Raw genomic sequence first — 26,925 nt, 5'->3', positions numbered from 1 at the left:
GTAGTATATTTTGATAATAAATGGAACTTTAAAGAATACTGCTGAAGGATGATATTTAGGGTACTTAGCTTATCATAGTCTCAAATAGCATAAAGAGGGGAACATTCAGCCATCATACCTTCAGTGTACTTTTACACTAGATTCAGGAGATTATTAGTTGATGATTGGAAACTCAAACTCCAGGAGGAACTCCAGGTCAGGCAGTTTCTTAGGTGACAAAGGGAGAGCTGACAGTTGAGACACTGCTTCAGGCCCCTAATCCTTCTGTCTCCTTGGAAGCCGAGTTCCTCCAGCAGTTTGTCTTTTGCTCCAATTCCAGCATCTTCAGCATCTCGGACTGAGATGGTGTTTCCTCATTGGACCTTTCCAATGAGCATTGCATTTTCCATTAGGAAGTGAAAACTGGAATATACTTTGTCTGCAATTATGAAGGAGATCTTTTTCTTGATAAGTAAACTGGCCCCAACCGGAAGTTCCGAAATACTAGAAATCCAGGTAGTATGGTGTCCGAATATTCGTGGAAATTTAAGGAAACAACCCAACTATGTGACTTTAAGCAGATGGAGCATCAACCAGGCAGATCCAGGTGAGAATCATGTGTGTGCTTTATGCGAGTTCAGAGTCATTAGTACTAATGTCATTACTCAGATAATGCTTGATTTGGAATGTCGCCATTTAAAAAGTAATCCTTGTTGTTCTAGCAATGTGTGATACTGGGCAGCCCAGAAAAATAGTTTTTAACAGTACTATGCTAAATTCCTATCCCTGCATTTCCCAGTCTAATCCTTCCCAGCCATAGCCCAATTGTCCTGCACCCTGAATCAGTGGATTGCCTATCATTCTATATAACTCTCCAGTTGAGCCACCATTTCCTAATCTCAATAAGGTACTGATTTCAAACCAGCAGAACCCACCCTCCAACCACTAACAAACTCCACTGCAGCAAACTGCCTCCCAATCATCTTCATGCTCTTTGCCTACCACTGCTCCCCCCACTCCCGATGCGCACGCACACACCCCCCGATCTCTTGTCCAGGCTATTGTGTTGGGCTTTGCGTGATTCAGTGTGTGAAGAGCTTTGTGCCATGACTCTTCCATATGTTTGGCTCACAGCGATGTTTACACTGGAGGGCTCGTGACAAATGTTCAGCAACTGCACACAACCTGCTTTTCACCACCACTAAAAAAGCATTTTTAGACAGAAAACAATGCTTTAAGCTTAATGTTATTTTTCTTTAATGTGAGTGTTAAGATCGTGTTCCAAAGCTCATCACCGCTATAAGTATAATTATTGGAGAGCTATGAGAACTTCTGCTGCTTAGGTGCCATATTTACATCGGCTCAACTATGTTGGCACATTACTGACTTTGCTGCTGCTTGTGTGTGGGAGGGCGAGTAGAGGGGCTTTGAGCTTCTAATGTTTTTACTCATTCTTTGGGGCACTCCTCTGTTTTTGCGGATGTCTGCAAAGATCTAGAATTTCAGGTTGTATATTGTACACATACTCTGATATTAAATGGAACAATTGAAAATTATTCAGATATAAGCCAAGTCTGAATTGTATTTTCAGCTATGTGGCAATTTAAAAGGAAAAGAGAACCTTTTGAAATATCCAAAAGAACAACAACAGTATTTGAATGCAGAACAACACAAACACAAGAGAATGATGTCTTTTGATGCCCTTTATTTAAGTATGTTGGTAGCTATGTTATAACCAATCTATACAATAAGAATGTAAAATTTTTTGGCCAAAAGTAAAAATTTCAAAACTTAAAAACTAACAACAGGTACTATTTCATCAAGTGTAATTTAGTGTACTTACAAATATATTTACAAATGTAACAATCAGAAGTTACAGATTCAGTTTGTTAAATGTTGTCAAATGTGTTGTTTATAATTTATGTAACAGAAGAATTTCAGAGGATAGTCTCTGAACCTGGAATCAATATAGAGGTGCTGAAGCTTTCATATCTTTCTTTGAAATGGCAACTCATTTTCTTTTACAATTATTGTGTACAATTTAAACAATAATTAAATTTTTCTAGATTTATTGCAGTTAATTCCAGATGGAAACCACAACACAAGGGGTGAAAATAATCCTGGAGAGGAATACATTGGTGATGTCCAAGCGTCATCATTTATTAAAGGGATCCATATATTACTCCTGTGTATGTCAAGTATTTTTCAAGTGTATTGTTTTCCTGACCCTTAAGTACTAACGGCTTTAGAAATAAAAGGAGTTTACATACTTTACAGATGCACTGTACTTAATGACACAGAAGTATAGACTTTAGACTATTTTTGGAGGAAGTGTAGATTAATTTCAACTTGTGTAGTATTTTCATCTCAATGCTAACTCCCAGGGGCAACTGAATACAAATACCCAGAAATGCTAAGTAATGGCATTGTATACCTGGTGCTGTTGTGGTTTATCACCTGGCTCTTTGTAAACGAATATCAAAAACTCTATTTTTTATGGTTTGTTACCAGTGTAACAGCTGTGTGGAATTCATAGTATATTGTTTAAAAATTCACAGGATTATTATGGCACAATAATTGCAGCATAAATTAGTCTATTAAAATTAAACCAAATATAAAGAAGATACAAAACTATTAGATGTACTATATAATTAATAACCATATATAAAGCTAGCTACTACAATGAACATGCAATAATGTTCAATAGTTGTCAGGTACCCTTGTGGTATAAAAGACAAACAACAGCCAATAATTGTGTATCTTCTATTTATAGTGAGATCAGGTTCAAAACAGATAAGTGATCATAGTCTGTAATTTACATTCCAGTGGACCATACACAAAGTATGCTGCATCTGGCAGCAAGTGAATATCACATTACAGTACCAACTAGCTCATTAAGAGGCAGTATTTTAAGCTACTTTTTCAAGAAATATAGGTTTGATATTTTATTAACAATTAATATAAGTCTCCAATCTATCAAGTGCATTCTTTAATTCAAATCACATCCCCATGAGTGCAAGGCTGTTGTGCTTATCTTTCATTATTTAACTTATTTTTTTCCATTTGCTACTTTGAACATGTTTAACAATTATTGCTTTTAACATAACATTATTGTATTGCATACTTTTTTCCTGTCCCAGGATTTTGGCAGAACTAAGCTGAGTAGTCAATTCCCTTCACACTAAACTTAGAAGCAATCTTTTGAGGTTTACTTACACAGAAAGGTAGCAGAAGGTCAGTAAATCTTTGAATCCTATCAGTAAAGAAGCTGGAAGCTCACGTTCTGAATATAGGCAGCAAGCAACATCCACATTCTTATTATACACAGGCCAAACCCTCACGGATTACACCCATCAGTCAGTGCATATTCAAAAGACTTCGTAATCTATTTTAAGGCACTTCATTCTGAATTCACGATATTCTGCTGCCACATTCAGTATTTCATAAATTACTATTGAAAAATTCTTCTCTTCATCACACCTTGAGCTAGTATGAGTGTAGAACAAATTACCTAGGCACAGTTCAATGCAAATACATCTAGTGAAATTGCATAGATCTACAACAAAGTAGATGATGTAGCATCATATTTCTACTCTTACAACACTGTTGTAATAAAACATGGTTAATCCAATCATTCTGAAGACCAGTTGATTGATTTGCCCTGACAATGTTAATCATTACTCTATCATTATTAATTCCAACAGTAGTGGTGAGGGGCATTTGTCGCTGATAAATAATCGGTATTACCAAACATTTCTGTGCATTATATTGTGTTACAAATTATATAATGCCAGAATTGTGATTGAGATTAAGGGAATTTATGGTCGGACACACAATTTATTCCAGTCAAGAGTAAGGCCGTCCACATCAAGTTGATCAGCCGTGAATCAGAAATTATTGCCCACTCATGGAATAAATTGCATGCCTCAGCTTAATTCCATTTTCCCAATGCCCAGCTTGCCTCACGGTCCAGCCCATTCCAATTCCACCAACTCCCTCACCATGATCAACATAGTTACAGAATGCCCTGAACTGGTCATCATTTTGACAGATATCACCAAACGATCAGCAAGATTATCTGAATAACCTCATTAATAGCATATGCATTATCAAGTAATAATCTGATAAGCAGAAAGCTGTTGCATTGTAGCATGCTGCAGTGCTGAAGGACTCGATGTGTAAATCTACTATCATGGAGGTATCAGTAGAAGACAAAAAGGTAGATTTTCAACCACACTGCACATTTTCTAATAATTACACTCTTGCTGTTTATAAAATAAAATAAATAGCACACTGTTAGCTAGTTTAAGCATCACTTTAGATATATTGGACTACAATCATGTTTTTCAAACAAGTAAAGCTCTTATTTCAAAGTTAATTTAAAAACACATGTCTAAATAAGATTGTGTTTAGATATACAAAATATTCAGACATTTCACTAAAAATCTTGCCTCAACTTCCTTAAGTGTCTATGGCCAATGCGCCAAATCCTCCATTAAAAACAGACTGAAGAAATATTATATATTGAAATACTGAATACCAGATTTTGCAAATTTTGAAATAAAAAATAAAAATCTTAAAGGACTAGCATGAAAACAAATCAAGTATAGGTCATGCAAAAATCAAAATTGATTGTAAAAATGGATTAAAATATATTATTTAAGTACAAGTTAAGAAACTGAGAAAATATCTGAATTAAAAGATACATTGATTTTCTTTTTCCTACACAAATTTCATTTTATTAGAATAAAATCAACTAATCATCTCCTTAAAGGATGACCCCATCTTCTACTTCCTGAGTGCCTTCGCTGTTTGTCTGGCTGTCTGTGGTCCTGTCTCTTTACATACAGGTACATTACCTCTCATCAATATTTCCATTTATTTTGATTCATTCCGTTGACTTAAACTCTTTATCGACTGATAAATAGGTTTACCATCACAACACAAGCATTTATCTTAGGCAAGTAAAAAAGAGAGATCTTTAAGGAAAAGTTCAGATGGAACTTTTTAAAAAAATGACTTTTCTTGCTAACACCCATTTTCACTATCTTCCATGCTCATGCTGCTTCGCCGGCTGCTTGTCTTTGAAGCACCAGGTGACACAGATGATAGAAGAGGATCAGTACCTTCCCCTGGCGAGAGAGTATCATCCATCAGAATATCTTCCAGTTTCGTAGACATTTTTGTGGGAGCATTGTAGGTGCCAGGTCCAACATTATCACTGAAGTTGAGAGCTCCATCTGCAGGATCCAGTGTGGTACTGCAGGAAAGATCTACATGGCGCTGTAAGCCATCTCTGTGACACTCATCGATTACTGGCTCTAGTTTAATGTTCCGCGTAGTAAGATCAGAGGAGCAGAGGCCAGGAGTATTGACAAGTGGGAGTCCATGTGCACGGGCTTGCATTTCAAGTTCCTAAAAATTAAACCCAGAAAAATCGGTTAATTTCTTTAACACTGACATTAAAATACCGTGTATTGGATTCATTACTAAAGAAAAAATGTATGGTGTTTTATTACAAAGATTCAGTATGTTAGTGATACTTAGCATAGAGCAGTCGGTTCTTATTTATAGTTTAAATTCAGGAAATGGAAATGTGCTAAACTTCCAAAGGTTTTTAATTCTGTATCTTCCAAGTTTGGTGGGTGGGGTGGGGGGGGGGGGGGGGATTCTCCAGAGAGAAGTTTACCATGCAAAAATAATAGCTTCCTGAATTAAAAGGATGTTGTCACATCAAAAGACATTGCTCGGAGGACAAGAAAAAATGCAAATGATAAAGAGAAGTACACTCAGAAATAAAACATTAAGTAGATAAAGTTCAGCAGTTTCATACTGGAGTTTCTCAAACTGAAAGCCCAAAATATCCAAACCTTAGAGTTACCAAAATTCATTCCTACATGTTAGACACTTCTACTGAAGCTAGCATGTAGTGATTATTTCAAATTGTCTGGGATTTGGTAATACATTGCTTTGTGGCAAAACTATTGCATTGTGGCAATAAGTCGACTGCTATAAACAGTTGACCGTTTATTCATTTCCATAGATGCAGCCTGACCTGCTGAATTCCTCCAACATTTTGTTGGCGTTACAATAGTAAACAGTGCTTTTAACAATAATCTAGCAATTTCATACTTAATATTAATGTTCCCAGTTTGTTCATCATTTTATTAACTAATTGATTTAAATACTTTTATCTCCTGTGGTTAGTTTAGAATTCCTGTCTCTGGATCGATCAGATCACTAGCTCTCCATTCTACCATTATCGACACCAGAATACACTTCCTAATAGACATGGTGAGCAATGATGTGTTGATGCAAAGTTTATTAAATTAATCACAGGAAACAAAAGCAGGGAAGAAATATTGCAGGAAGCTTGGCTATGTTTCGAAGAAATGTATTTATTCTCTGGAATGCTTGTTAGGAATGCTCGTTTACAACAAGGCCTGCAATGCTCAAGTCATAGTGGGGTTTAGGAACAGGGTCTTTGGCCCAATCCAGTCCAATCAGAATTATTATTCTGATTAGTCCCACAGACTCACACTTACAGCCCTCCATAACCCTCCCATCCATGTACTTAGTCTAATTTATTTTAAATGTTGATATCGAACCCACCACCACCACCAGTTTAGCTGGCAGCTCATTCTACACTCTCAGCACCCTCTGAGTGAAAAAGATCCCCTTCATGTTCCCCTTCATGTTCAACTTTCACCCTTAACCTAGGCCTAATCTCACCCAACTTCAGTGGACAAAGCTTGCTTGCATTTATCTATACCCCTCATAATTTTGCATACCTCTATCAAATCTCTCCTTTGCTCGAGGGAATAAAGTCTTAACCTTTTCAATCTTTCCCTATAACCTAGCTCCTCAAGTCCCAGCAACATCCTTTTAAGTTTTCTCTGTGCTCTTCCAATCTTATTGATATCCTTCCTGTAGGTAGGTGAACTGCACATCAGAACTCCACATTAGGCCTCACCAACAAGCGCATAACATCCCAACTGCAGTTCCTGAAGGCCATCGTGTCAAAATCTTTCTTTATGACCCTATTTACCTGTGCCACTACTTTCAAGGAATTATTGGTCTGTATTCCCAGAGCCCTCTGTTCTACCACACTACTCGGTGCCCTGCTGTTCCACGTGTTCTCCCACTTCTGTCCTACTCTGGCTTGTCCTCCCACATGTGTTGAAAGAATAAGTAAATTTAGGAAGGACAACAAAATTCTAGGGGCGTATAGCCCGATGGGAGTTCGGGGAGCTGGGTTAAGCACAATAGGCAGCGATTCAAACAGAGAGAGGAGAAATGGGTTAAAATTTCTATATTTGAATGCACGAAGTGTCAGAAATGAGGCTGATGAGCTTGAAGCTCAGGTATGAATGGGTAACTATGATGTTGTTGGGATAACGGAGACATGGCTGCAGGGAGATCAGACCTGGGAAATGAATATACAAGGGTATACGTGCTATCGTAGGGACAGAAATGTGGGCAGAGGGGGTGGGGTGGCTCTGTTGGTGAGGAATGCGACTCAGTCCTTTGCAAGGGGGGACATAGGATCAGGAGAAGTGGAGTCTGTGTGGATAGAATTGAGGAACAGTAAGGGCAAAATGACCCTAATGGGTGTTGTCTACAGGCCACCAAACAGTAGCATGTGCAAGTTGAATAGGGAGTTAACATTGGCATGTGACAAAGGTAATGTCGCAGTAGTTTTGGGGGATTTCAACATGCAGGTGAACTGGGAGAATCAGGTTGGTGCTGGAACCCGGGATAGGGAGTTTGTAGAGTGCCTACGGGATGCATTCTTGGAACAGCTTGTACGAGAGCCGACCAGGGACAAGGCTATTCTGGATTTAGTGTTATGTAATGTTCGGATTTGATAAGCGATCTTGCAGTAAAGGAGCCATTAGGAGGTAGTGATCATAATATGATAAGTATTTATCTGCAATTTGAGAAGGATAAGGACAGCTCGGAGGTGTCAGTGTTGCAGTTGAACAGGGGAAACTATGGAGCCATGAGGGAGGAGCTGGCCAAAGTTAACTGGATGGATATCCTAGCAGAAAAGACAGTGGAACAGCAATGGCAGGTATTTTTGGGAATAATGCACAAGGTGCAAAATCAGTTCATCCCCCAGAGAAAGTAGGATTCAAAGGGGGGAAAGGAGCCACAGTGGTTGACAAAGGAAGTCAGAGATTGCATAGCATTAAAAAAAAAGGAAGTATGACAGAAGTATGTGAGTGAGAGGACAGATGATTGGGAAGTTTTTAAGGAACAACAGAACTTAACTAAAAAGGCAATACGGGGAGAAAAAATGAGGTACGAACACAAGCTAGCCAGGAATATAAAGGAAGATAGCAAAAGCTTTTTTAGGTATGTGAAGAGAAAGAAGATAGTTATGAACAATGTTGGGCCCTTGAAGAATGAATTGGGTGAAATTGTTATGGGAAACAGAGAAATGGCAGAAGAATTTAATGAGTACTTTAGATCTGTTTTCACTAAGGAAGACACAAGCAATCTCCCAGATGAATGGATGGGCCAAGGACATATGGTAACAGAGGAAATGAAACAGATTGACATTAGGAAGGAAAGGGTGATGAGTAGACTGATGGGACTGAAGGCTAACAAGTCCCCACGTCCAGATGGTCTGCATCCTAGGGGACTAAAGGAGGTGGCCCTGGAAATTGCGGATGCATTGGTAATCATTTTCCAATGTTCCTTAGATTCAGGATCAATTCCTGAGGATTGGAGAATGGCTAATGTTATCCCACTTTTTAAGAAAGGAGGGAGGGAGAAAACAGAACTATCGACCTGTCAGCCTGACATCGGTGGTGGGGAAGATGCTAGAGTCCATTATTAAGGATGAAATAGTGGCATATCTAGATAGCAGTGATAAGATTGGGCCGAGCCAGCATGGATTTACCAAGGGTAAATCATGCTTGACCAATCTATTGGGGTTTTTCGAGGATGTAACCAGGAAGTTAGACGGGGGAGATCCAGTGGATGTAGTGTACCTCGATTTTCAGAAGGCATTTGATAAGGTCCCACATAGGAGATTGGTGGATAAAATCAAAGCTCAGGGCATCGGGGGGAAGACATTGACATGGATAGAAAACTGGTTGGCAGATAGAAAGCAAAGGGTAGCGATGAATGGGTGTTTCTCGGAATGGCAGGTGGTGACTAGTGGGGTGCCACAGGTATTGGGACCACAGCTGTTTACGATTTACATCAACGATTTAGATGAAGGCATTGAGAATACATCAGCAAGTTTGCTGATGATACTAAGCTGGGTGGCAGTGTGACATGTGATGAGGATGTTAGGAGAATTCAGGGTGACTTGGATAGGCTGGGTGAGTGGGCAGATACTTGGCAGATGACGTTTAATGTAAATAAGTGTGAGGTTATCCACTTTGGGAGTAAGAACAGGAAGGCAGATTATTATCTGAATGGTGCACAGTTAGGTAAGGGAGAAATACAAAGAGATCTCGGAGTCCTTGTTCATCAGTCACTGAAGGTGAATGAGCAAGTGCAGCAGGCAGTGAAGAAGGCTCATGGAATGTTGGCCTTTATTACAAAGGGAATTGAGTACAAGAGCAATGAAATCCTCTTGCATTTGTACAGAGCCCTGGTGAGACCACACCTGGGGTATTGTGTACAGTTTTGGTCTCCAGGGTTAAGGAAGGACATCCTGGCTGTACAGGAAGTGCAGCGTAGATTCACGAGGTTAATTCCTGGGATGTCTGGACTGTCTTACGCAGAGAGGTTAGAGAGACTGGGCTTGTATACGCTGGAATTAAGGAGATTGAGAGGGGATCTGATTGAAACATATGTAAAGGGGGTTTCTTCTTTTTTCTTTGTTACTGTGTATGTAATCAAAAGGGCTTCTTTGTTTTGCTAACAAGCAGGAATGCTCCTTTGTTGCAAGAGAGTGCTGGAAGCTTGTTTGGGTTAAAATTTACTGATAACGAGAATTGTATTCCTTTGTAAACCAAATGGGGATTAATGTTCTTTCTTCTGAGTCTGTAAACTTTTGTTGACGGGCTTTTGGGGAGATCGGCGCAAGGGGGTTGAGAGAGAGGACGCAATGCTGTAAGCTGGGCGAGGAACGGACCCCAAGCGGGGGTCCCAGGCCAGGAGGTACTCCGAGGAGAGGGGATGAAGTTAGATGTGCTTGGTTGACCACTCGGAGGGTCCTGAGCTGCGAGTCGAGGAGTTCGGAGGGGATCGAATGGTGGCCAGAAGACTTCAGTAATTGAGCTCCAACGGTTGTGCACAAAGTGGTTTGGACTTTGATAAGTTTGGCGCCTTTTCTTTATTTTTTCTCTTCATATATACTGTATCATTATTAATCACTTAGTTATAGTAACCTTTATAAATTGTACTCATTTAATCGCTTATGGTGTACTGTCTGTTTTTGGGCGAGGCGGGGACATCACACAGCATCCACACCAGCTGATTACCCAGTTTGGCGGGGCCGAAGGCTGCTCCCCCTAGACGAGAATAAGCTGAGCGAGCCTGAGGCGACCCAGGGGGTTACACATATAAGATTATTAAGGGATTGGACAAGACAGAGGCAGGAAATATGTTCCAGATGCTGGGAGAGTCCAGTACCAGAGGGCATGGTTTGAGAATAAGGGGTAGGTCATTTTGGACAGAGCTAAGGAAAAACTTCTTCTCCCAGAGAGTTGTGGGGGTCTGGAATGCACTGCCTTGGAAGGTAGTGGAGGCCAATTCTCTGGATGCTTTCAAGAAGGAGCTAGATAGGTATCTTATGGATAGGGGAATCAAGGGATATGGGGTCAAGGCAGGAACCGGGTATTGATAGTAGTTGATCAGCCATGATCTCAAAATGGCGGTGCAGGCTCGAAGGGCCGAATGGTCTACTTCTGCACCTATTGTCTATTGTCTATAAAGTCAGACATCTCACCTCTCCCAGAAGTTCTGGGAGTCTCCCGCAAATTGATAGCGGCTCCTGACACCCGCAAATGATATACTATATCCCAGAAATTGATATTTGGGAGAACGGGAGAGGGAGAGGTGAGTTTTACAGGCGTCATTCATTCATTAGCATAGCTAACATTATTTAAACTAGCTGGCCAGTTGCTAAGGAGCTACTCTATTGCAGACATCCCACCTCTCCCGCGAGTCTCCCGCAAATTGATGGTGCTACCTCCCTGAAATGAGTTTTTGCAGGGTGGGATGTCTGCAAAGTGCAACGCTTCATGCTTGTCCCCCATTTTCCCAGCCGCTCCAGATCCCGCTGCAAACTTTGACAGCCCTTACTGACCAGTATAGGCTAACCTTGGTGTATTCTCAGATTTGCTGATCCAGTTTACGACATTACGTTATCATCCAGATCAGTGATTTACAGTTGGTGACAAACAACAATGGACTCAGCACCAACAACTGTGACACACCACTAGTCACAGGACTCGAGTCAGAGAGACAACCATCTACCGAATTCTCTGGCTTCTCCCGCGAAGCCAATGTCGAATTCAATTTACTACCTCATGCTGAATGCCAAGTGACTGAACCTTCCTGATCAGCCTCCCATGTAGGACCTTGTCAAAAGTCTTGCTAAAGTCCGTTTGGACAAAATCAACTGCCTTTCCTTCATCAACTTTCCAAGCTACCTCTTTGAAAAACAATCAAAAGAATAGCTAAACATGAAATGCCATGCACAAATGCATGTTGACTGCCCCCAATCTGGACTGTCCATCCAATATATACCTAGTCCCTTAGAATATCTTCTGATAATTTACCTACTACTGACATCAGGCTCACCAGATTATAATGTTGCATCTTATTCTTAGACAACGTAACAACATTCGCTATCCTCAAATCCTCCTGTACCTCACCCATGGCTGACATTGTAAATACCTCTACTAGGGCTCTTACAATTTCTATACTAGCTAACCGCAAGGTCCAAGAGGATTCCTTGAAAGACCCTAAAGGTTCATCCACCCTAATTTGCCTCAAGACAACAAGCCTTGTCTGTAAATTGTACATGGTCCCTGACCTCACTACTGTTTTGCTTCAGTTCTATAGACTCTGTGTCCATCTCCTGAGCAGATGCAAAAAAATACATTTACTATCTTCTCCATCTCTTTCAGCTTCAGGCATACATGACCACACTGATCTTCACAAAGGCCATTACGATCCCTTGCTATCCTTTTGCTTTTGATATATATGTAGAAGCCCTTGGGATTCTCCTTCTCCTGGTCTGCCAGAACAACCTCATGCATTCTTTCAGCCTTCCCGATTTCCTTCTGAAGTGTTCTCTTGAAGTGGTCCTGCTGGACGTAACCATCTGATGCACAAGTGGCATCTTAAAACCTTTTCTGAATATTTGTGTGGAAACAGTTATCAAACCATAAGGTGCATTACCATATCCTGATCCTGACTGAAGTTTTGAACATCTTGGAGTTATAAGTTTCTGGACTGGTTACGAGACAGGGCATCAAAATTGAGAAGACAGTTCTGTTCTTAAAGTCATTTAAGGCTCTCAAGCTCAGTGATATGCCCAGTAGTGCATTAAATTTAAAATTCTCATCTTATATCTCAATCTTTCCCCCATCCTTACCACTGCAATGTTATCCAGCCAGCTGAGAATTTTGCGCATGCCAAGTTTGACCTCTTGTGTATTCGGAAATGGTTTTATCTCACAACTGGCACTTATATTATCAGATATGCAGTCTGGAAGGCTTGTTAAATTATTTTGCAAAATTAAAAATTGATTTTGCATCTGATTCTAAATCTGGAAAATGCTTTTCACTGCTTACTGAGCAACCACTAGCCTTCTTTTAGCTTCACAATTTCTCTCCTAACTCTTCTCTTGTATTTCTTACACTCCTCTTGCAGCTCAATTGACTTTCATAAAGCTTCACTGCATCAGGATCGCGAATCAAACCAAAAAGCTGTATCTAAAAGCACAAGAAATGGATATATTCACAGTCAGACCAAGTATACCTTAGGGCATTAGAGGAAGAAGAAATTGCAAGGGCTTGGAAAATATATTTGCAGAGGAAATCCACAATGGCCAGGTGAAGGTGGTGGTGGGGGGGGGGGGGGAGGAGGAGTGACGTAGCGATAAGGGATTCCACACTTGAAGGAGCAGGCAGGAGATTCTGTGGATGTGAAAGAGGAACCGTGATAGTACATTGCCGACCAGGTGCCAGGGTTAGGGACATTTCAGATCGGGTGCCCAGCATTCTAACAGGAAATGACAGGCAGCCAGAAGTCATGGTACATATTGGCTCCAACGTCATAGGTAGGAAAGGGGATGAGGTCCTGAAGACAAAATATAGCGATCTAGGCGGGAAGCTGAAGAACAGGACCTCAAGGGTAGTATTCTCTTGATTAGTGCCTGTGACATACACCAGTGAGGCCAGAAGTTATTGGGGTCTCCCTACCTTCTGTCCAAGACCTCTTTCAGAGTTGATGCTTCCAGAAGACACAGTACATCATTAAAGACCCCTCACACCCTCTCCATGAACTGTTTGTTCTTATGCCATCAGGTAAACGTTACAGGAGCATCAAAACTAAAACCACAAGGCTACCAAACAGCTTCCTCCCACAGGCAGTCAGACTGCTAAATAGCTGCTCTACCTGACTCCGCTTTGGACACCTTTAACTTGCACTGGACACTTACAACTTGTTTTTAACTGACATGTGGCTGTTGTGTTTTACTATTTATTGTTATGTTTATTATTTAGTATTGAGCTTGTTATGTTATGATTGCACTGCTCCTGGGAAACGCTGTCTCATTCTGCCCTGCAGAGCTGATGTACAGTTAGAATGACAATAAAGTTTTTGAATCGTGAATCTTGAATCTCAAATAGGATGATCTGGCAGATGGATGTGTGAAAAAATTGGTGCAGGGGGCAGGGCCTCAGGTCTCTTCTGGGGATGATTATGACCTGTACAAAAAGGACAGGTTACACCTGAACTTGAGGGGGACCAATATCCTTGTGGGAAGATTTGGTAGAGCTGTTGGGGAGGGTTTGAACTAATGTGAAACGGGGATGGGATCCGGCATGATAGGACAGAGGATCAGGTAGGTGGTATGTAAATACAAGTATGTAAATGCAGTGTGTAGAGAGACTGTGAGGAAGGATAGCGAGTTGATACGGAAAAATTATAGTCAGTGGAATGGGTTGAAATGTGTTTATTTTAATGCAAGAAACATCAGGAACAAGGGTGATGAACTTCATAGATCAGTACATGGAACTATGACTTTGTGGCTAATACAGAGACTTGACTGTCACAAGGACAAGAATGGCTGTTGGATATTCTGGGGTTTGAATGTTACAAAAACAACAGGGAGGGAGTTAAAAGAGGTGGGGAAATGGCATTGCTAATCAGGGATAAGTATCACAGCTGCAAAAAGGAGAAATTCATGAAGGGATTATCTGCTGAGTCAGTGGGGGTGGTAGTCAAAAACAGGAAGGGAGCAATTACTCTGTTGGGAGTATTCTATAGACTCTTCTCCAACAGAAACGCTGAGGAACAGATCGGGGCGGGGAGTGGGGGGCGCAGACTTTGGAAATCAGTGATGTCATGGGTGACTTCATCTTCCTTAATATTGATTGGCATTTTCTTAGTGCAAAAGGTTTCGATTGGGTGGAATTTGTTAGGTGTGCTGAGGAAGGATTCCTGATGAATATATTCAAGCCAACAAGTGGAGAGGCCATTCTACATCTGGTACTGGGCAATGAACCAGGTCAGATTACAGACCTCTTGATAGCTAAGTATTTTGGAGACTGTGGTCAGAACTTTCTGACCATTACCACTGCTTTGGACAAGGATAGGAACAGACTGTATGGGAAAGTATTTAAGTGGGGAAGGGAAAATTATGATGGTATTAGCCAGAAATTTGAAAGCATTAATTGTAATGGATATATTCAGGTAAATGCCCAATGAAAATTTGGCACTTGCAAGGGGTTTTGGATAGGCTTAGAGTCATAGAGAAGTACAGGACAGAAACAGGCCTTTCAGCCCATCTAGTCCATGCCAAAACCATTTAAACTGCCTACTCCGGCTAATTCAGAAAGTGTGGAGGTATGGGATCCTGGGAAGCTTGCTATGTGGATTCAGAACTGACTTGCCCTCAGAAGGCAGAGGGTGGTAGATGGAGCATATTCTGCTTGGAGGACTGTGTTCCACGGGGATTTGTTCTGGGGTCCCTGCACTTTGTGATTTCATTAACGATAGGAATGAGGAAGTGAAAGGGTGTGTTAGTAAATTTGTAGATAACACAGAGGTTGGTGGTGTTGTGGACCGTGTGTAAGGTTGTTAAGGGTTACAACAGGACTTTTGACAGGATACAGAGCCAGGCTCAGAAGTGGCAGATAGACTTCAATCCAGGAAAGTGTGAAGTGGTTCAGTTTGGAAAGTTGAATTTGAAGGCAGAATATAGGGTTTCCGGCAGTATTGTTAGCAGTGTGGAGGAACAGAGGGGCCACATTCGTAGATCCCTCAAAAGTTGATAGGTTTGACAAGAAGGCATATGGTGTTTTGGCTTTCATTAGTCAGGGGACTGAGTTAAAAAGCAGCAATGTAATGTTGTAGCTCTATAAAAAAAAACCCTGGTTTGATCACATTTGGAATATTGAGTTCATTTCTAATTGCCTCATTAGGGGAAAGATGTAGAAACTTTAGACAGAGGAGATGTACCAGAATGCTGCCTGCATTATAAAGCATGTCTTAAGAGGATAGATTGAGTGAGCTAGGGTTTTTCTCTTTAGAGCAGCGAATAAGAGTTGACTTGATAGAGGTGTACAAGATAATAGGCATATATCAAGTGGATAGCCAGTTACGTTCACCCAGGGTAGATGTGGCTAATATGCAAAGGAAATAATTGTAAGGTGTTTGAAGGAAAGTATAGCGGGAGGATATCAGAGGTAAGTTTTTTACACTAATAGCGTGGTTGCCGGGATGGTGGTAGGAGCAGATACATTAGGATCATTTGAGAAACTCTTAGTAAGCACATGAATGATAGAAAAATGGAGGACAATGTAGGAGAGAAGGGTTAGATTGACCTTAGATAGGTTAAAAGGTCAGCACAACATCATGGGTGAAAGGGTCTGTCCCGTTCTGTAGTTTTCTGTGTTCTAACTGTACAAGGCATCGGTGAAACCATACTTTAAGTATTGTGCAAAGTACTAGTTATGAAGCAATAGAAAGGATGCCAATAAACTAGAAAGGTGCAGAAGACATTCTCAAGGATGTTACAGGGACCAGATGGCTTGAGATATAAGGAGAAACCAGAAATGCAGAAGAGGAGGAGGCTGCATGATGACCTTAAGGATATATATTAGATCCTAAGGGGCATAGTCATATTCAGGGTAAGAGTGTCTATAAATAGAAGGTATAGATTTAAGGTGAGAATGGAAAGGTTCAAAGGAGACTTGAAGGGCAACTTTTTCGTACGACATTGCAGATATGTGGAATGAGCTGCCAGAGTAAGTGGTAGAGGCAGATCCACTATAATTATAATGTTTAAAAGTAAACTGGATGGACACATGGATGGAAAAAGTTAGAGGGATAAGGGTTAAACACATGGTTGCATGGTTGAGTTAGGCATATGGACCTATTACTGTGCTCTATGACCAGGGAAGAAAATGTGGGAAGGAATAAACATTTTAACAGTTATCTCAGCTAACCTGTATTCTCAGTAGTAAGTGTCGATTGGCATGTTCCAGTTTCTTCTGCCGCGATTCAAAGTCTTTTGCTCTGTGCTGTTCTTTCTGAAGCCTTCTGATATAATCCACAGATGCCTTTAGAATAGTTCCTTTGTTCCAGCGCATATCTCTGTTAAAATGATCAAAAGATGTTTGACAGAATTTGCCTGAGGTAAATTTGGTGTAGAACAAAATTTAGCATCGTTAAATTGTGCTAGATTTTACTAACTATAAACAATACAGCTGTTGGAAAAGAAAACATAGCAAAAATGATCATTTCGAACTTAGGTTCAATTACAATTGGGAAAGGAGAAAAATGAAATGTCCGGTTTACCATGTCAAAGTGTAGTAATTGACAATAAATTAGTTTTTATACCGCAAACACGAGGAAATCTGCAGATGCTGGAAATTCAAACAACAACACACACAAAATGCTGGTAGAACACAGCAGGCTAGGCAGCATCTATAGGGAGAAGCGCTGTTGTATGCTTTTGTTGTATTTTCTTTGTTCTCATTGCACAAGACTGAAATTATCTCAAAGAACGCTATTATATGTTGTTTATTTTCCAACATTTTTAGAAAAATATTGACTGACTACTTCATCAATGCAGATATGCTTCCAAATCATCAACTTCACCACTGTCAGTCTATAGTATTTAATGATACATAAAATCAGTCTCCCTGAATTGCTACTTCGGTTTTTGATCAGACCCAGTGTGTAACTATTTGAACCTGACCTAGCAACACAAATAAGCTTTTTACATCTGCAGCAAGTAAGCTCTTTCTGATCCTATCAGACATAGATTCTCTAATAATAATCTAAACATATTTATGATGCAGGCCAAAGTCAGTTTTTAGTAAGTCTGCCACGTAAACAACCCTGCTGAAGGATCCTAGTCCGAAACATTGAGAGTTCATTCCTTTCCACAGATGCTGCCTGATCTACTGAGTTCTTCCAGTATTTTGTCTGTGCTGTCTATCTAGCAGTGATGGTTCATAAAGTTCACAACAAATGGATGTTCCTGTGGAGAAGAATTCAATAACATACTGACTCAGTGTTATATCATGCTCTGTCAGGCATCAAATAAAATTTCAAACAACAACACACACAAAATGCTGGTGGAACACAGCAGGCCAGGCAGCATCTATAGGGAGAAGCGATGTCGACGTTTCGGGCCGAGACCCTTCGTCAGGACTTGAAATAAAATTTCAAGTGTTTTCCAGAAAACCTCCTCATAATTCAATTAGCTGAATGGCAGTTTGAATTATTCAAAGTCTGGCAAGATTCACATTTCCACTTCAACTTTTACATTTCAGATAAATGGGAGGCTACATGAGGCATGAGGCCAGTTTACAGAACCTGCCATGCTGTTGAACAACAGACCCCACTGCTTTCAATGGGTATATTGCCGCTATCACAGACAACACAGAAAGTACACAGTCAAAATAAAACACTTGATTAAGGTATGCAGAAACGTACCAATAATATTCAAAACAGGCAACAGATATAAGGCAAAATGGTCAATGATTTATTAAGAAAAACATGTGAAAAATTTAATTGAAGTTGTACTTACGGATCATTAGACTTTGGAATTAATGTACCCAGTTCCTTTATGCGATCATTAATATTGAATCTCCTCCTCCTTTCAACTTAAAGAGTTAAAAGCAAAGCTTAGTGTCAAAGACAAAAAAAACATTGTGTTCCTATACACTGAGGTCAATAATAGAAAAACACTGGGATATGAAACAACAATGGATTTGTGCCTTTTGGGCTATCACAAAGAAAGAGCAAAAAGTCAACAAGCCTCTCCAGTTTATTTTTTTTTAGGTGCAATACGCTTATGACTACTTTGAAATTTGGCAGTAACGTGTAATGAGATTGAAAACTTACTCAAGTTATGATTGTCCTTCTTCTGCCGTTCTTTTGCAAGTGCTCTGGCTTCAGCTTCTGTAGACAAAACAGTACGATAAGGATGGAACCAGTGGCCTTTGAAATACCAACCGTTTCCTTTCTTTCAATTCTAATAAAGCTTGATTCACACCGGCAAAGTAAGTCTGCACTACATGATAAAATGTACATTTTTTAAAACTTAACCGACGATACCACTTGTGTTTACAATGTTACCAACAATTCTTCCTGATCATACACAAACAATAATTGTTGTTGAAGTGTTTAATGATTGAAATAAATTCTGTGCGTCAAAACTTGCCTGGTAATAGAGCATTATGCATTTTCATAGAGGGACTTTTAAAATGGAGTTCCATGCCTGCAACCATTGATTCTGTGAATTATATATAGAAAACAATTTATACTACAAGTAACAGTTTCTATTTGAATAATATAGGGCTATTTTAGCAATCTATACCGAATGAAGCAGTGAGGTGGGACATTTTGGTAAAATAATTAGATAGTATTGCTACCAATTCCCTAATGTGATTTATTCTTCCTTTTTAATCACTTTTCTACATATAAATTGCAGTGTTGTGACAATGCTCACAACATTGAATACTTATAATTTAATGTCTATTTTAGTGTAATAATGAATTGTACAATTATTTTGTCATTGAGGAAAATACTACAAGTTAAGGAGCTAAGGAAACATTACTGTTTCAGAAACCATAATAGTTCCCTGGGCCATTGCTTCATTTCTAAAGTGATAATAGTCTTAAAGGTATATGGTGAATGCAAAACTTTTAAACATTCTGATAGACTCTTAATAACAAAGCACCCTCATAATCTGTATGTTTTTGATTACTTTGATTAGTCATGTGCACAAGGGGATGTTCTAAGTTACTAACATTCTCCACTGTTTATTTTAAAGATCAGCAAATTTCTTCATGATCTCACTAGGTAGCTGCAGCTCACAAGCAGAATTCTGATGCAGCCCTAATTACAATTCAATGGTGTCTAAGATCTTTGACCTCTGCACGTACTGAGGAAATCAGACCTACATAAAATTCTTCCCATCCCACCCTGTGCTTACAATCCAGCACACTAAAATATGCACATAATAAACATTAAGTTAATACAAAATGCTGTGAAAGAAATAGTTTGATGGGTCTCAATTTGAAATCAAATCATATTAAGAGCAAACAATAAAGTTGTTCTACATTGATATATCATTGCTGACTTGTGGCGCACCAAACAGCAATACCACTTGTCTTAAACAGTAAGCAATTCAGCAATATGTTAAGTGAGATTTATTATCCTAAATTCTTTGGCAATGGGCAAAACCTAATTGTATAAATCATGGAGCTGACATTTCACTATATTAACAGATTATAACTAATTTCATCCATTATCTATTATTAAGCTTACGTTATTTGTTAACAAAGCATCTAAGTTAAAACAGATAAACCCCATTTATGGCAAACATTGGTATGAAATTTCCTTCCCATATGTAACTATCAAAATCATTTAATGGCCTTGATAAAGTAAACACATGAATAAAATGTGTCTATGGAAAGTATGACATTTCACTGATAGGACAAAAGGCTTCACCATCATGCATTTTGCGATCTAGCGACTTTGTGCTTGCCAGAAAAATAAACTACAGGCCATGGCAGGAAAGCTCTATGCATTATTGGAATTATTGACTTGTAGTTTGCAATCCATGTTCTGTAATAATTGCATTCAAGTAATCCTACTGACTGCTCCCATCCAGATGCCTACGGATAAAAATAGATTTTTTCCACATCTTTTATTTGAGCTAAAATGAAACAGAAAAAAGTTGCTAATTAGCAATATTTAATATTCATCATGTTCTTGTGATTTCAGGAACATCTGTTCCCAGTCTGTGCTCAGCTATCTTCAGCAGATGACTCAACTAACCACAATTCAGGTCAATTTTAAATTGTCCCACCCAAATGTGCATTTAAGACGGCTTTAGTAACTAACCTCTACCTATGTCACTTCCATCCCACAGCATGCAAATTAAACTTGTCCTTCTGAACAGGTATGAAGGATACCTGCTGAAAGATATTAAGTTCATTTTGTGCATATTGCTCAATTTGGTGATGCCTTTAGGGGTGATTAGAATTTTAACCCTTATAATTATGATTACTTTAAGTAAAATTAATCAATGTTAATTAGTCAAAAATGTCTTAAGCAAAGTCAACACTATGAAAATCAATGTCACTGGTTTTGTATAGCAATACCATAAGGTTTAAATTTGATTAAATTTATCAACAATAAAACAGGTTATTAATAGAATACAATATCGGACAGAAACATTCATTACCCACAAACTGCAGAAATACAGTACATTTACTGACAAAATATATTCCACAATAATATTTATTTTCTTAATAAATAGGGCAATGCAGAATTGAGTATCTAAATACTGTGTGTTGGAGAAATGCTGGTATTTTCTTGTAAAAATTTCAGTAGTTTCTTTCATAGGGTGAGCAATTTTTGGAATATTCACATAAATGTGGAAGTCCTAAAATTGTGCCCAATGTCTTACCAACATTCTTCAGGCTACACTCTAAGCTTCAGCTCCATGAAGTCGAGCCAAAAAACCTAAATGTAAATGACCATCAGGCACTAGGTGGATCGTTTGAAAGGAGTGCTTCCTCATTGATTCCAATAAAGGGAAGAGCCACAAGTGTCTTTTGTAATTATTTGTTAGTTTGTACGTTGCAAGTGTTATGTAGTCTTAAAACTTCCTTTTTACAGGACAGGGAAAGATTTGGTGACAAAAGATGCATCAAATATGTCAAATTGCTTCATGCAAATCAAAGCTCAAGGATGTTTCTTTTTTAGGCACAATGTGCATTAATCAACCTTGTCAACGTTTTGCAATTCTGTTTTGGAAGATTCAGTGGTTTGGAAATACAATTTGATAAAAACAACTGGATTAAAGTTATTATGCAATGTTGCACTTTAATTTTTAATCAGTGACAAATGCTGACAAAGTCCAACAATGATAATAATTTATTATGTTAAAGTTGCTGTGAATGTAAAAAAAGAATACCTTAAATCTTCAAAATTAAATAAAGTGCCACTGTGTTTAGAGCCAATTGCAAAAAGCTTGGTAAATGGGTTTTGTGGAGAGTCTAAATTCAGGTAAAATACTCCAGAATAGTATCCCAGTGCTTAGGATACAGGCACTTAAGATGAAACTGCTAATATTTGAATTATTAAACTTAGATAGATGGAACGGGCTGAAACAAGTAGCTTAGAGAATTTATTTGAGGATGCTGTGAACTCAGGGGTTTGGAAATAGACTCTCAACTATTATTTGACTACTACATAACCAGATAACGGAAGTGAAAACACAGCAAAAGTCTGTAGTTGTGTTATAAGGGGGAAAGGGGTCCCATTAAAGAGGTGGACTATTAAGGAACTGTGTAATTGAGGTGAACTCCATTTTAACCAGGTGAGGCCTAAGAATCCAGTATAAAGAATCATAAAAGATTTCAAAACAGAAAAGGAGGCAGACTTCAGGGCAGGGTGGATAAACACTATGAGTAATGTTTCCAAAAACATGTGAAAGAATAGGCCTAATGTCAGAAATCGTGCTTACTGTACCACAGGCAAAGGGAAAATTAAAGTGTAAAGTTACTAAACTTGGAGTGAGAAACATGAAATACATCAGTAATCTAAAAGGCAGTTTGGAATTGCAAACCAAATAAGCATTCTTTGTACAAACAAGGAACAAAATTGAATAACTCCAGCTGCGAGTTCAACTTGGAGGATGTGATTTGGCAGCCATTAGACTCATACAACCTCTGCTATTGTGCTTGAATCAGGTTTCATGGCTAAAGACTAAATGGTGCAGGTGAAGGAATCACTTCAGTGATCAAGCACATAATCATTTAAATCATGAACAAATATAATGAGAACTTGTTGGCCAGTGGTAAGTGGTAGCATTTTCATGGTAGAATGAAGAATCAGAAAATTATGTAAGATGTAATTTTTCTATATTGGTACCTTTGAGATGGTAGAAATAAATACGGAGATTAGACAAGTGATTAATAAAAGCAGAATAGTTTTATTGGGAGGGGTTTTATTTTTTCTGTAATATAATATGTCATGCCTGAAAGGTAGAGTATTCAGAATAATTTTGTACAGCGGTTGTCCTTTAATGACCTTATAAAATTTATGTAACAGTCTAATGGTGTGAGAATATTTATCACTGAGAGAGCACAATATAACACAATTTAAAGCAGTGTTTGTGAAGAGAAGTGGAAAGTGCTCAAGGTTTTCAGTTTGGGCAGGACTAACTGAGAGATCAAACTGAACAAACTGGGCAGATTGGTGGGTGACATTCAAAAAAGTTTGGAACGCACAGTGTGGTAAACTATGTATACCTGTCTGGACACGCCCCTCTGCCGACTGCTCCTGTGGCTCCTCGCACAGACCCCTATATAAAGGCGATTGGGGGCACTGTTCCTCCCTCAGTCTCCAAGATGTCGTGGTCCCTTTTGCTGCTAATAAAAGCCTATCGTTCACCTCCCATCTCCAAGAGTTATTGATGGTGCATCACACTGCCCACTAATTCTATCATAAAAAGTACAAATGGAAATTGAAACAAAAAGGCAAAGACTAGCGCAGATTGTGGTGACAGGTGGAGATACAAAATACATCAAAATGTGACAAAATAATAGCAAAAAGGGAATATCTAAAGAGGCTAGAAGACAGCATCAAAACTAACAGTTTCTTCCCATGGAGGATGGTAAAGGGCAAAGTGGATCCCTAAAATTGGTAATGACAGTACTGTAAATAAAAATAAAGAAATGGCCAACAGATTGACAGATATCTACTTACAACCAATGCAAAATTACTATAATTACAGTTGTAAATATTGGCACATAAGGATGACAGTTTCCCAGGTCCAAGTAGTTTCCTTCCACCGATTTTACAGAAATTAGGCTGCAGATAACCTAAATATAACTTTCAAAAGTTCTCTCATTCAGAAACCATTCCTTCAGTGTAGAATATTGCATATTAATCTGCCATTTAACATTAGTGTATGAGGGGAATTTGGAATTATACAATAGGTGAATGAACATCTTTTGCTGAGAATTTCCTGCAATCTGTAACTGAGGACAGAGTGAAAGTACATCTTTAATTTTCAGTTGATAATAGAGGCTGCATGGTTTTGTAAACTGTGAATTGGAAAGAATATTTTGAAGACAGGAATAACCTTTGGATATTACTTATATGCAATCAGTGAAAGCATCTGATGTTTTGAGGGCACTGATTTGAGAATATAGTTAGGGAATTTGATATAATATTAAATGAGCTCAGGTTTCTAAATGTCAGCACTATTAATTGGAAGACCCATTTAACCATTTGCCTATGTGTTTAATAAGATGTAAAGTGTTCTTTGAATTTTCTTCTTCAATGTCCAGACTTTGTTCAATTAAAATAGCAGTTAAATATTACCTAAAGTGCATTTTCCTGAATCTGGGAACAGTTTTGTCAGTAAGATGATTCCATATTTTAAAATATTTTCATTGTTAATCAATGTAATCTGGAGAGAAATATCAATGTTATTGATTTAATCTCACTTACGTGTATATATATATATTCTAAACACACTAATCCCTTTAGCCACAAGCAGTAGACAATTAAATCAATTAGGTATGCTGTCTTTAGTGAAAAATTGGGCTGCATTGTACCTGTAAGTTCCCTTTTAATGTTTGGCAGATTTGCTGGACAGGAGTTGCTGATGGTAACAGCAGGAGCTGCCATTCCTGGATTACTGTAGACATCTAACATGTTACCAGGTACAGGTAACTGAAATGTAAAAGAATGACAAGTGTTATTCACAATTATTTGTACTCATTTTTACATGAGGGACACTTGGAAAACTGTAAGTTAAGTTCAGCACGGATTTATTAGTAAAAATATCATGTCCATTAACTTCATTTAACTTTTCTTAATAAGGGCAATGGATGTAGCATAAAAAGAACATTTTAAGTTCCAGGCAGAATTGTGATGAATTACTGGCCAATTACACTCAAGAAACTCAACTCCTTTTTAAGATAAAACAGGTTTGTTGGTTGGTACCTCATGTACTAATTCAAAGTTCCACTCCCCTCATCACGAAGGCTAGTTGGACCTCTGTGTGTGAGATGGTCCATGGCAAAGATTTTCAACATTAGCTTCTAAACTCTCAACAAGGAGGAGAGCAGGCATCTGGGAGCACCAAATGTTTTCAGTTTCCCTTCCAGTCACCCAGCAGAGCAACTTGTCACCAATCCTTCATCTTCACTGGATAAAAATGCAGTAGCTCCAAACCACATTCTGGGAGCTATTTTAATACAAAGACTGTAAAAAGCACCTCATTTCCACCTGTTAATGGATAACTGGAGATATGTATTTACAGTACATGTATTGATTTCAACATTCTAGTAAAGAATATTAAAAATACTTAGAAATGTAGACACCATGGTTTTAAGGAAATAGTTACAGCTTAAATTTAAAATTATACAAGGAGCAGGGAGCAGAGGGTAGTGTTGAAATATCTTTTTCATCATTACAGAAATGGATGATAATGTTCAGAATTAGGAATAAGGAAAGTTTTCTTTTTTGACCTATATTAATGACTGGCTGAGAGAGATAAGGTAGCGTTTTAAAGACTGCGCATCACACAGCTCAGAAATGTAGTACACTGTGAAGAGATTTAGCAGACCACACCAAAGGTATGTGAAAAGTTCTGAAGGAAGACAAAGGACACAGAAACTTTTTTCCTTAAAACAAAGAAGCACAGCTTCTCAAGTTCAGCAGCAGGAACTTCAGCTCCTACCACAGAGGACCTCCTTGTGAAACCAGCTCACATTATATGCAGCTATTTCTGACAGACAGGCAATTCTTTATGCATAATGCTACTTTCAAAATATTTCATTATAAACTGGACTAACGTAAAACTGAGTGGACTTAACCAAGCTCAAATATAATTTATGAAGCTTTCAAATTTACAAATTATTCTTTCAAATAATTACTAACTACCTTTACTAATAACCTTTTATGACATTCAAAAGCAAAACTATGTTTATTTTTTTTATTTTTGCACATATTCTGTGGATATTGCCCAAACATTTTGGACAGAGCATTACCATAAAAACTGAGATGAATGAACAAGTAACTTATTTCAAACTATTAATGTTTATTGCATTTGAAAGTGAACAAGTGAATAAATTCTGTAAGAGGACTAGAAATGACAATTTGAAATAAATGACTATCGCTAATGAAGTTGCATGACTTAATTCATGTTGAGTGTCAAACCTTAACACCATCAGGTGCTGCTGTTGTATCACAAAAGGGGAAGAAGTATAATCTTCAGATACAGGGAATTGACAATTCCTAAACTTTAAACAATCACTTATTGAGCATATCTTTTCAAGCACACTAATGTTGAAATTACTTCAGTCATCAGTATTCTTAATTTATTTTCAAGCAGTTTGTTCAAGCACTATTTTGGTTTGTTCCAAAGTTATTCTGAGAAAAGCTGGATTGTAGCTTTAGTATTCAGGATTCAGTATTCTTTTAGGTCTTGGTGTAACATAGCTATAATGAATAAGACTTATATAAGAAATATTGAGTAAGCTCTCCAACAAAACAAAAATCTTAGAATAATTAATTTGAGATGCATTTAAATCACAAACACACTGTTCTGATAGCACTGCCATTTTATTTGCTTTTTAACTTATACAACTTAATTCCATTTTGTCTTAGCAAAGGGAGCAGTATGGCATGAAACGTGGTAGGTACTAAATGGAAAAAGCTATGGAAAAGGGATAAGAGGGAAAAAAATCAGAAACACATTTGAAGTGAAAAATTACCGTATTAGCCATTGGAATTCCTGGGTCCATCAGTCCAAGGATATCATCATTGTAACTTGACTCCAGGCTAATAATGTCATCAATGACATCGTCCATCTGTGACAACCAGCAGAAGAAAAAGAAACATAAGAAAATGAAGCATAAGGCCTCATATGCCTTTAGCTAATGTGGATTAAGTTTGATAGCTGCTGACCACTGGCTTGCCTTTTTCAGGACATGAAAGTGACCGAGCAAGTTCCTACAAATCATAATGCAAGCATAGCATCCAATAATGCTAACTTCAATGTACATAAGCTAGGTGCTTTAACAGGAGTCACTGCCATGAATGGCTAGTACCAGTTTGGGGGGGGGGGGCCTCTTAAATAAAAGATGGATTGTAATTGGCATACATTTAACAACTGAAACTGACCTGCAAAACTGCAAAGCACCACAGGCTGGGAAAGGGCAGGCTTTGTATTTTCAGATGCTAGATTGAATGCTTTGC

The 26,925-nt window shown here is 38.5% G+C and overlaps 1 protein-coding gene across 4 annotated transcripts in view; it reads right to left on the bottom strand.

The window, feature by feature from the left end:
- Positions 1-1,664: 1,664 nt before the first annotated feature.
- The window catches only part of LOC132377878 (microphthalmia-associated transcription factor-like), a 241,490-nt gene continuing 216,229 nt past the window's right edge, over positions 1,665-26,925 (bottom strand). For 3 of the 4 annotated variants that reach the window (XM_059944314.1, XM_059944317.1, XM_059944316.1), the window contains 7 exons: positions 26,442-26,537; positions 24,276-24,393; positions 18,857-18,928; positions 18,538-18,594; positions 18,221-18,296; positions 16,629-16,776; positions 1,665-5,394 (listed from right to left, as the gene is read on the bottom strand). In XM_059944314.1, coding sequence (XP_059800297.1) covers positions 5,008-5,394; positions 16,629-16,776; positions 18,221-18,296; positions 18,538-18,594; positions 18,857-18,928; positions 24,276-24,393; positions 26,442-26,537 — 954 coding nt within the window. In that variant the 3' untranslated portion in view covers positions 1,665-5,007. The remainder of the gene's footprint in view (positions 5,395-16,628; positions 16,777-18,220; positions 18,297-18,537; positions 18,595-18,856; positions 18,929-24,275; positions 24,394-26,441; positions 26,538-26,925) is intronic. The other variant, XM_059944318.1, reaches the window with a different exon arrangement.

The sequence above is a fragment of the Hypanus sabinus genome, chromosome 19, assembly GCF_030144855.1.
Source record: "Hypanus sabinus isolate sHypSab1 chromosome 19, sHypSab1.hap1, whole genome shotgun sequence".
NCBI classification, from domain to species: domain Eukaryota; kingdom Metazoa; phylum Chordata; class Chondrichthyes; order Myliobatiformes; family Dasyatidae; genus Hypanus; species Hypanus sabinus.
The sequence above is the reverse complement of the archived record's forward strand: the minus strand, read 5'-3'. Positions and strand labels throughout refer to the sequence as shown.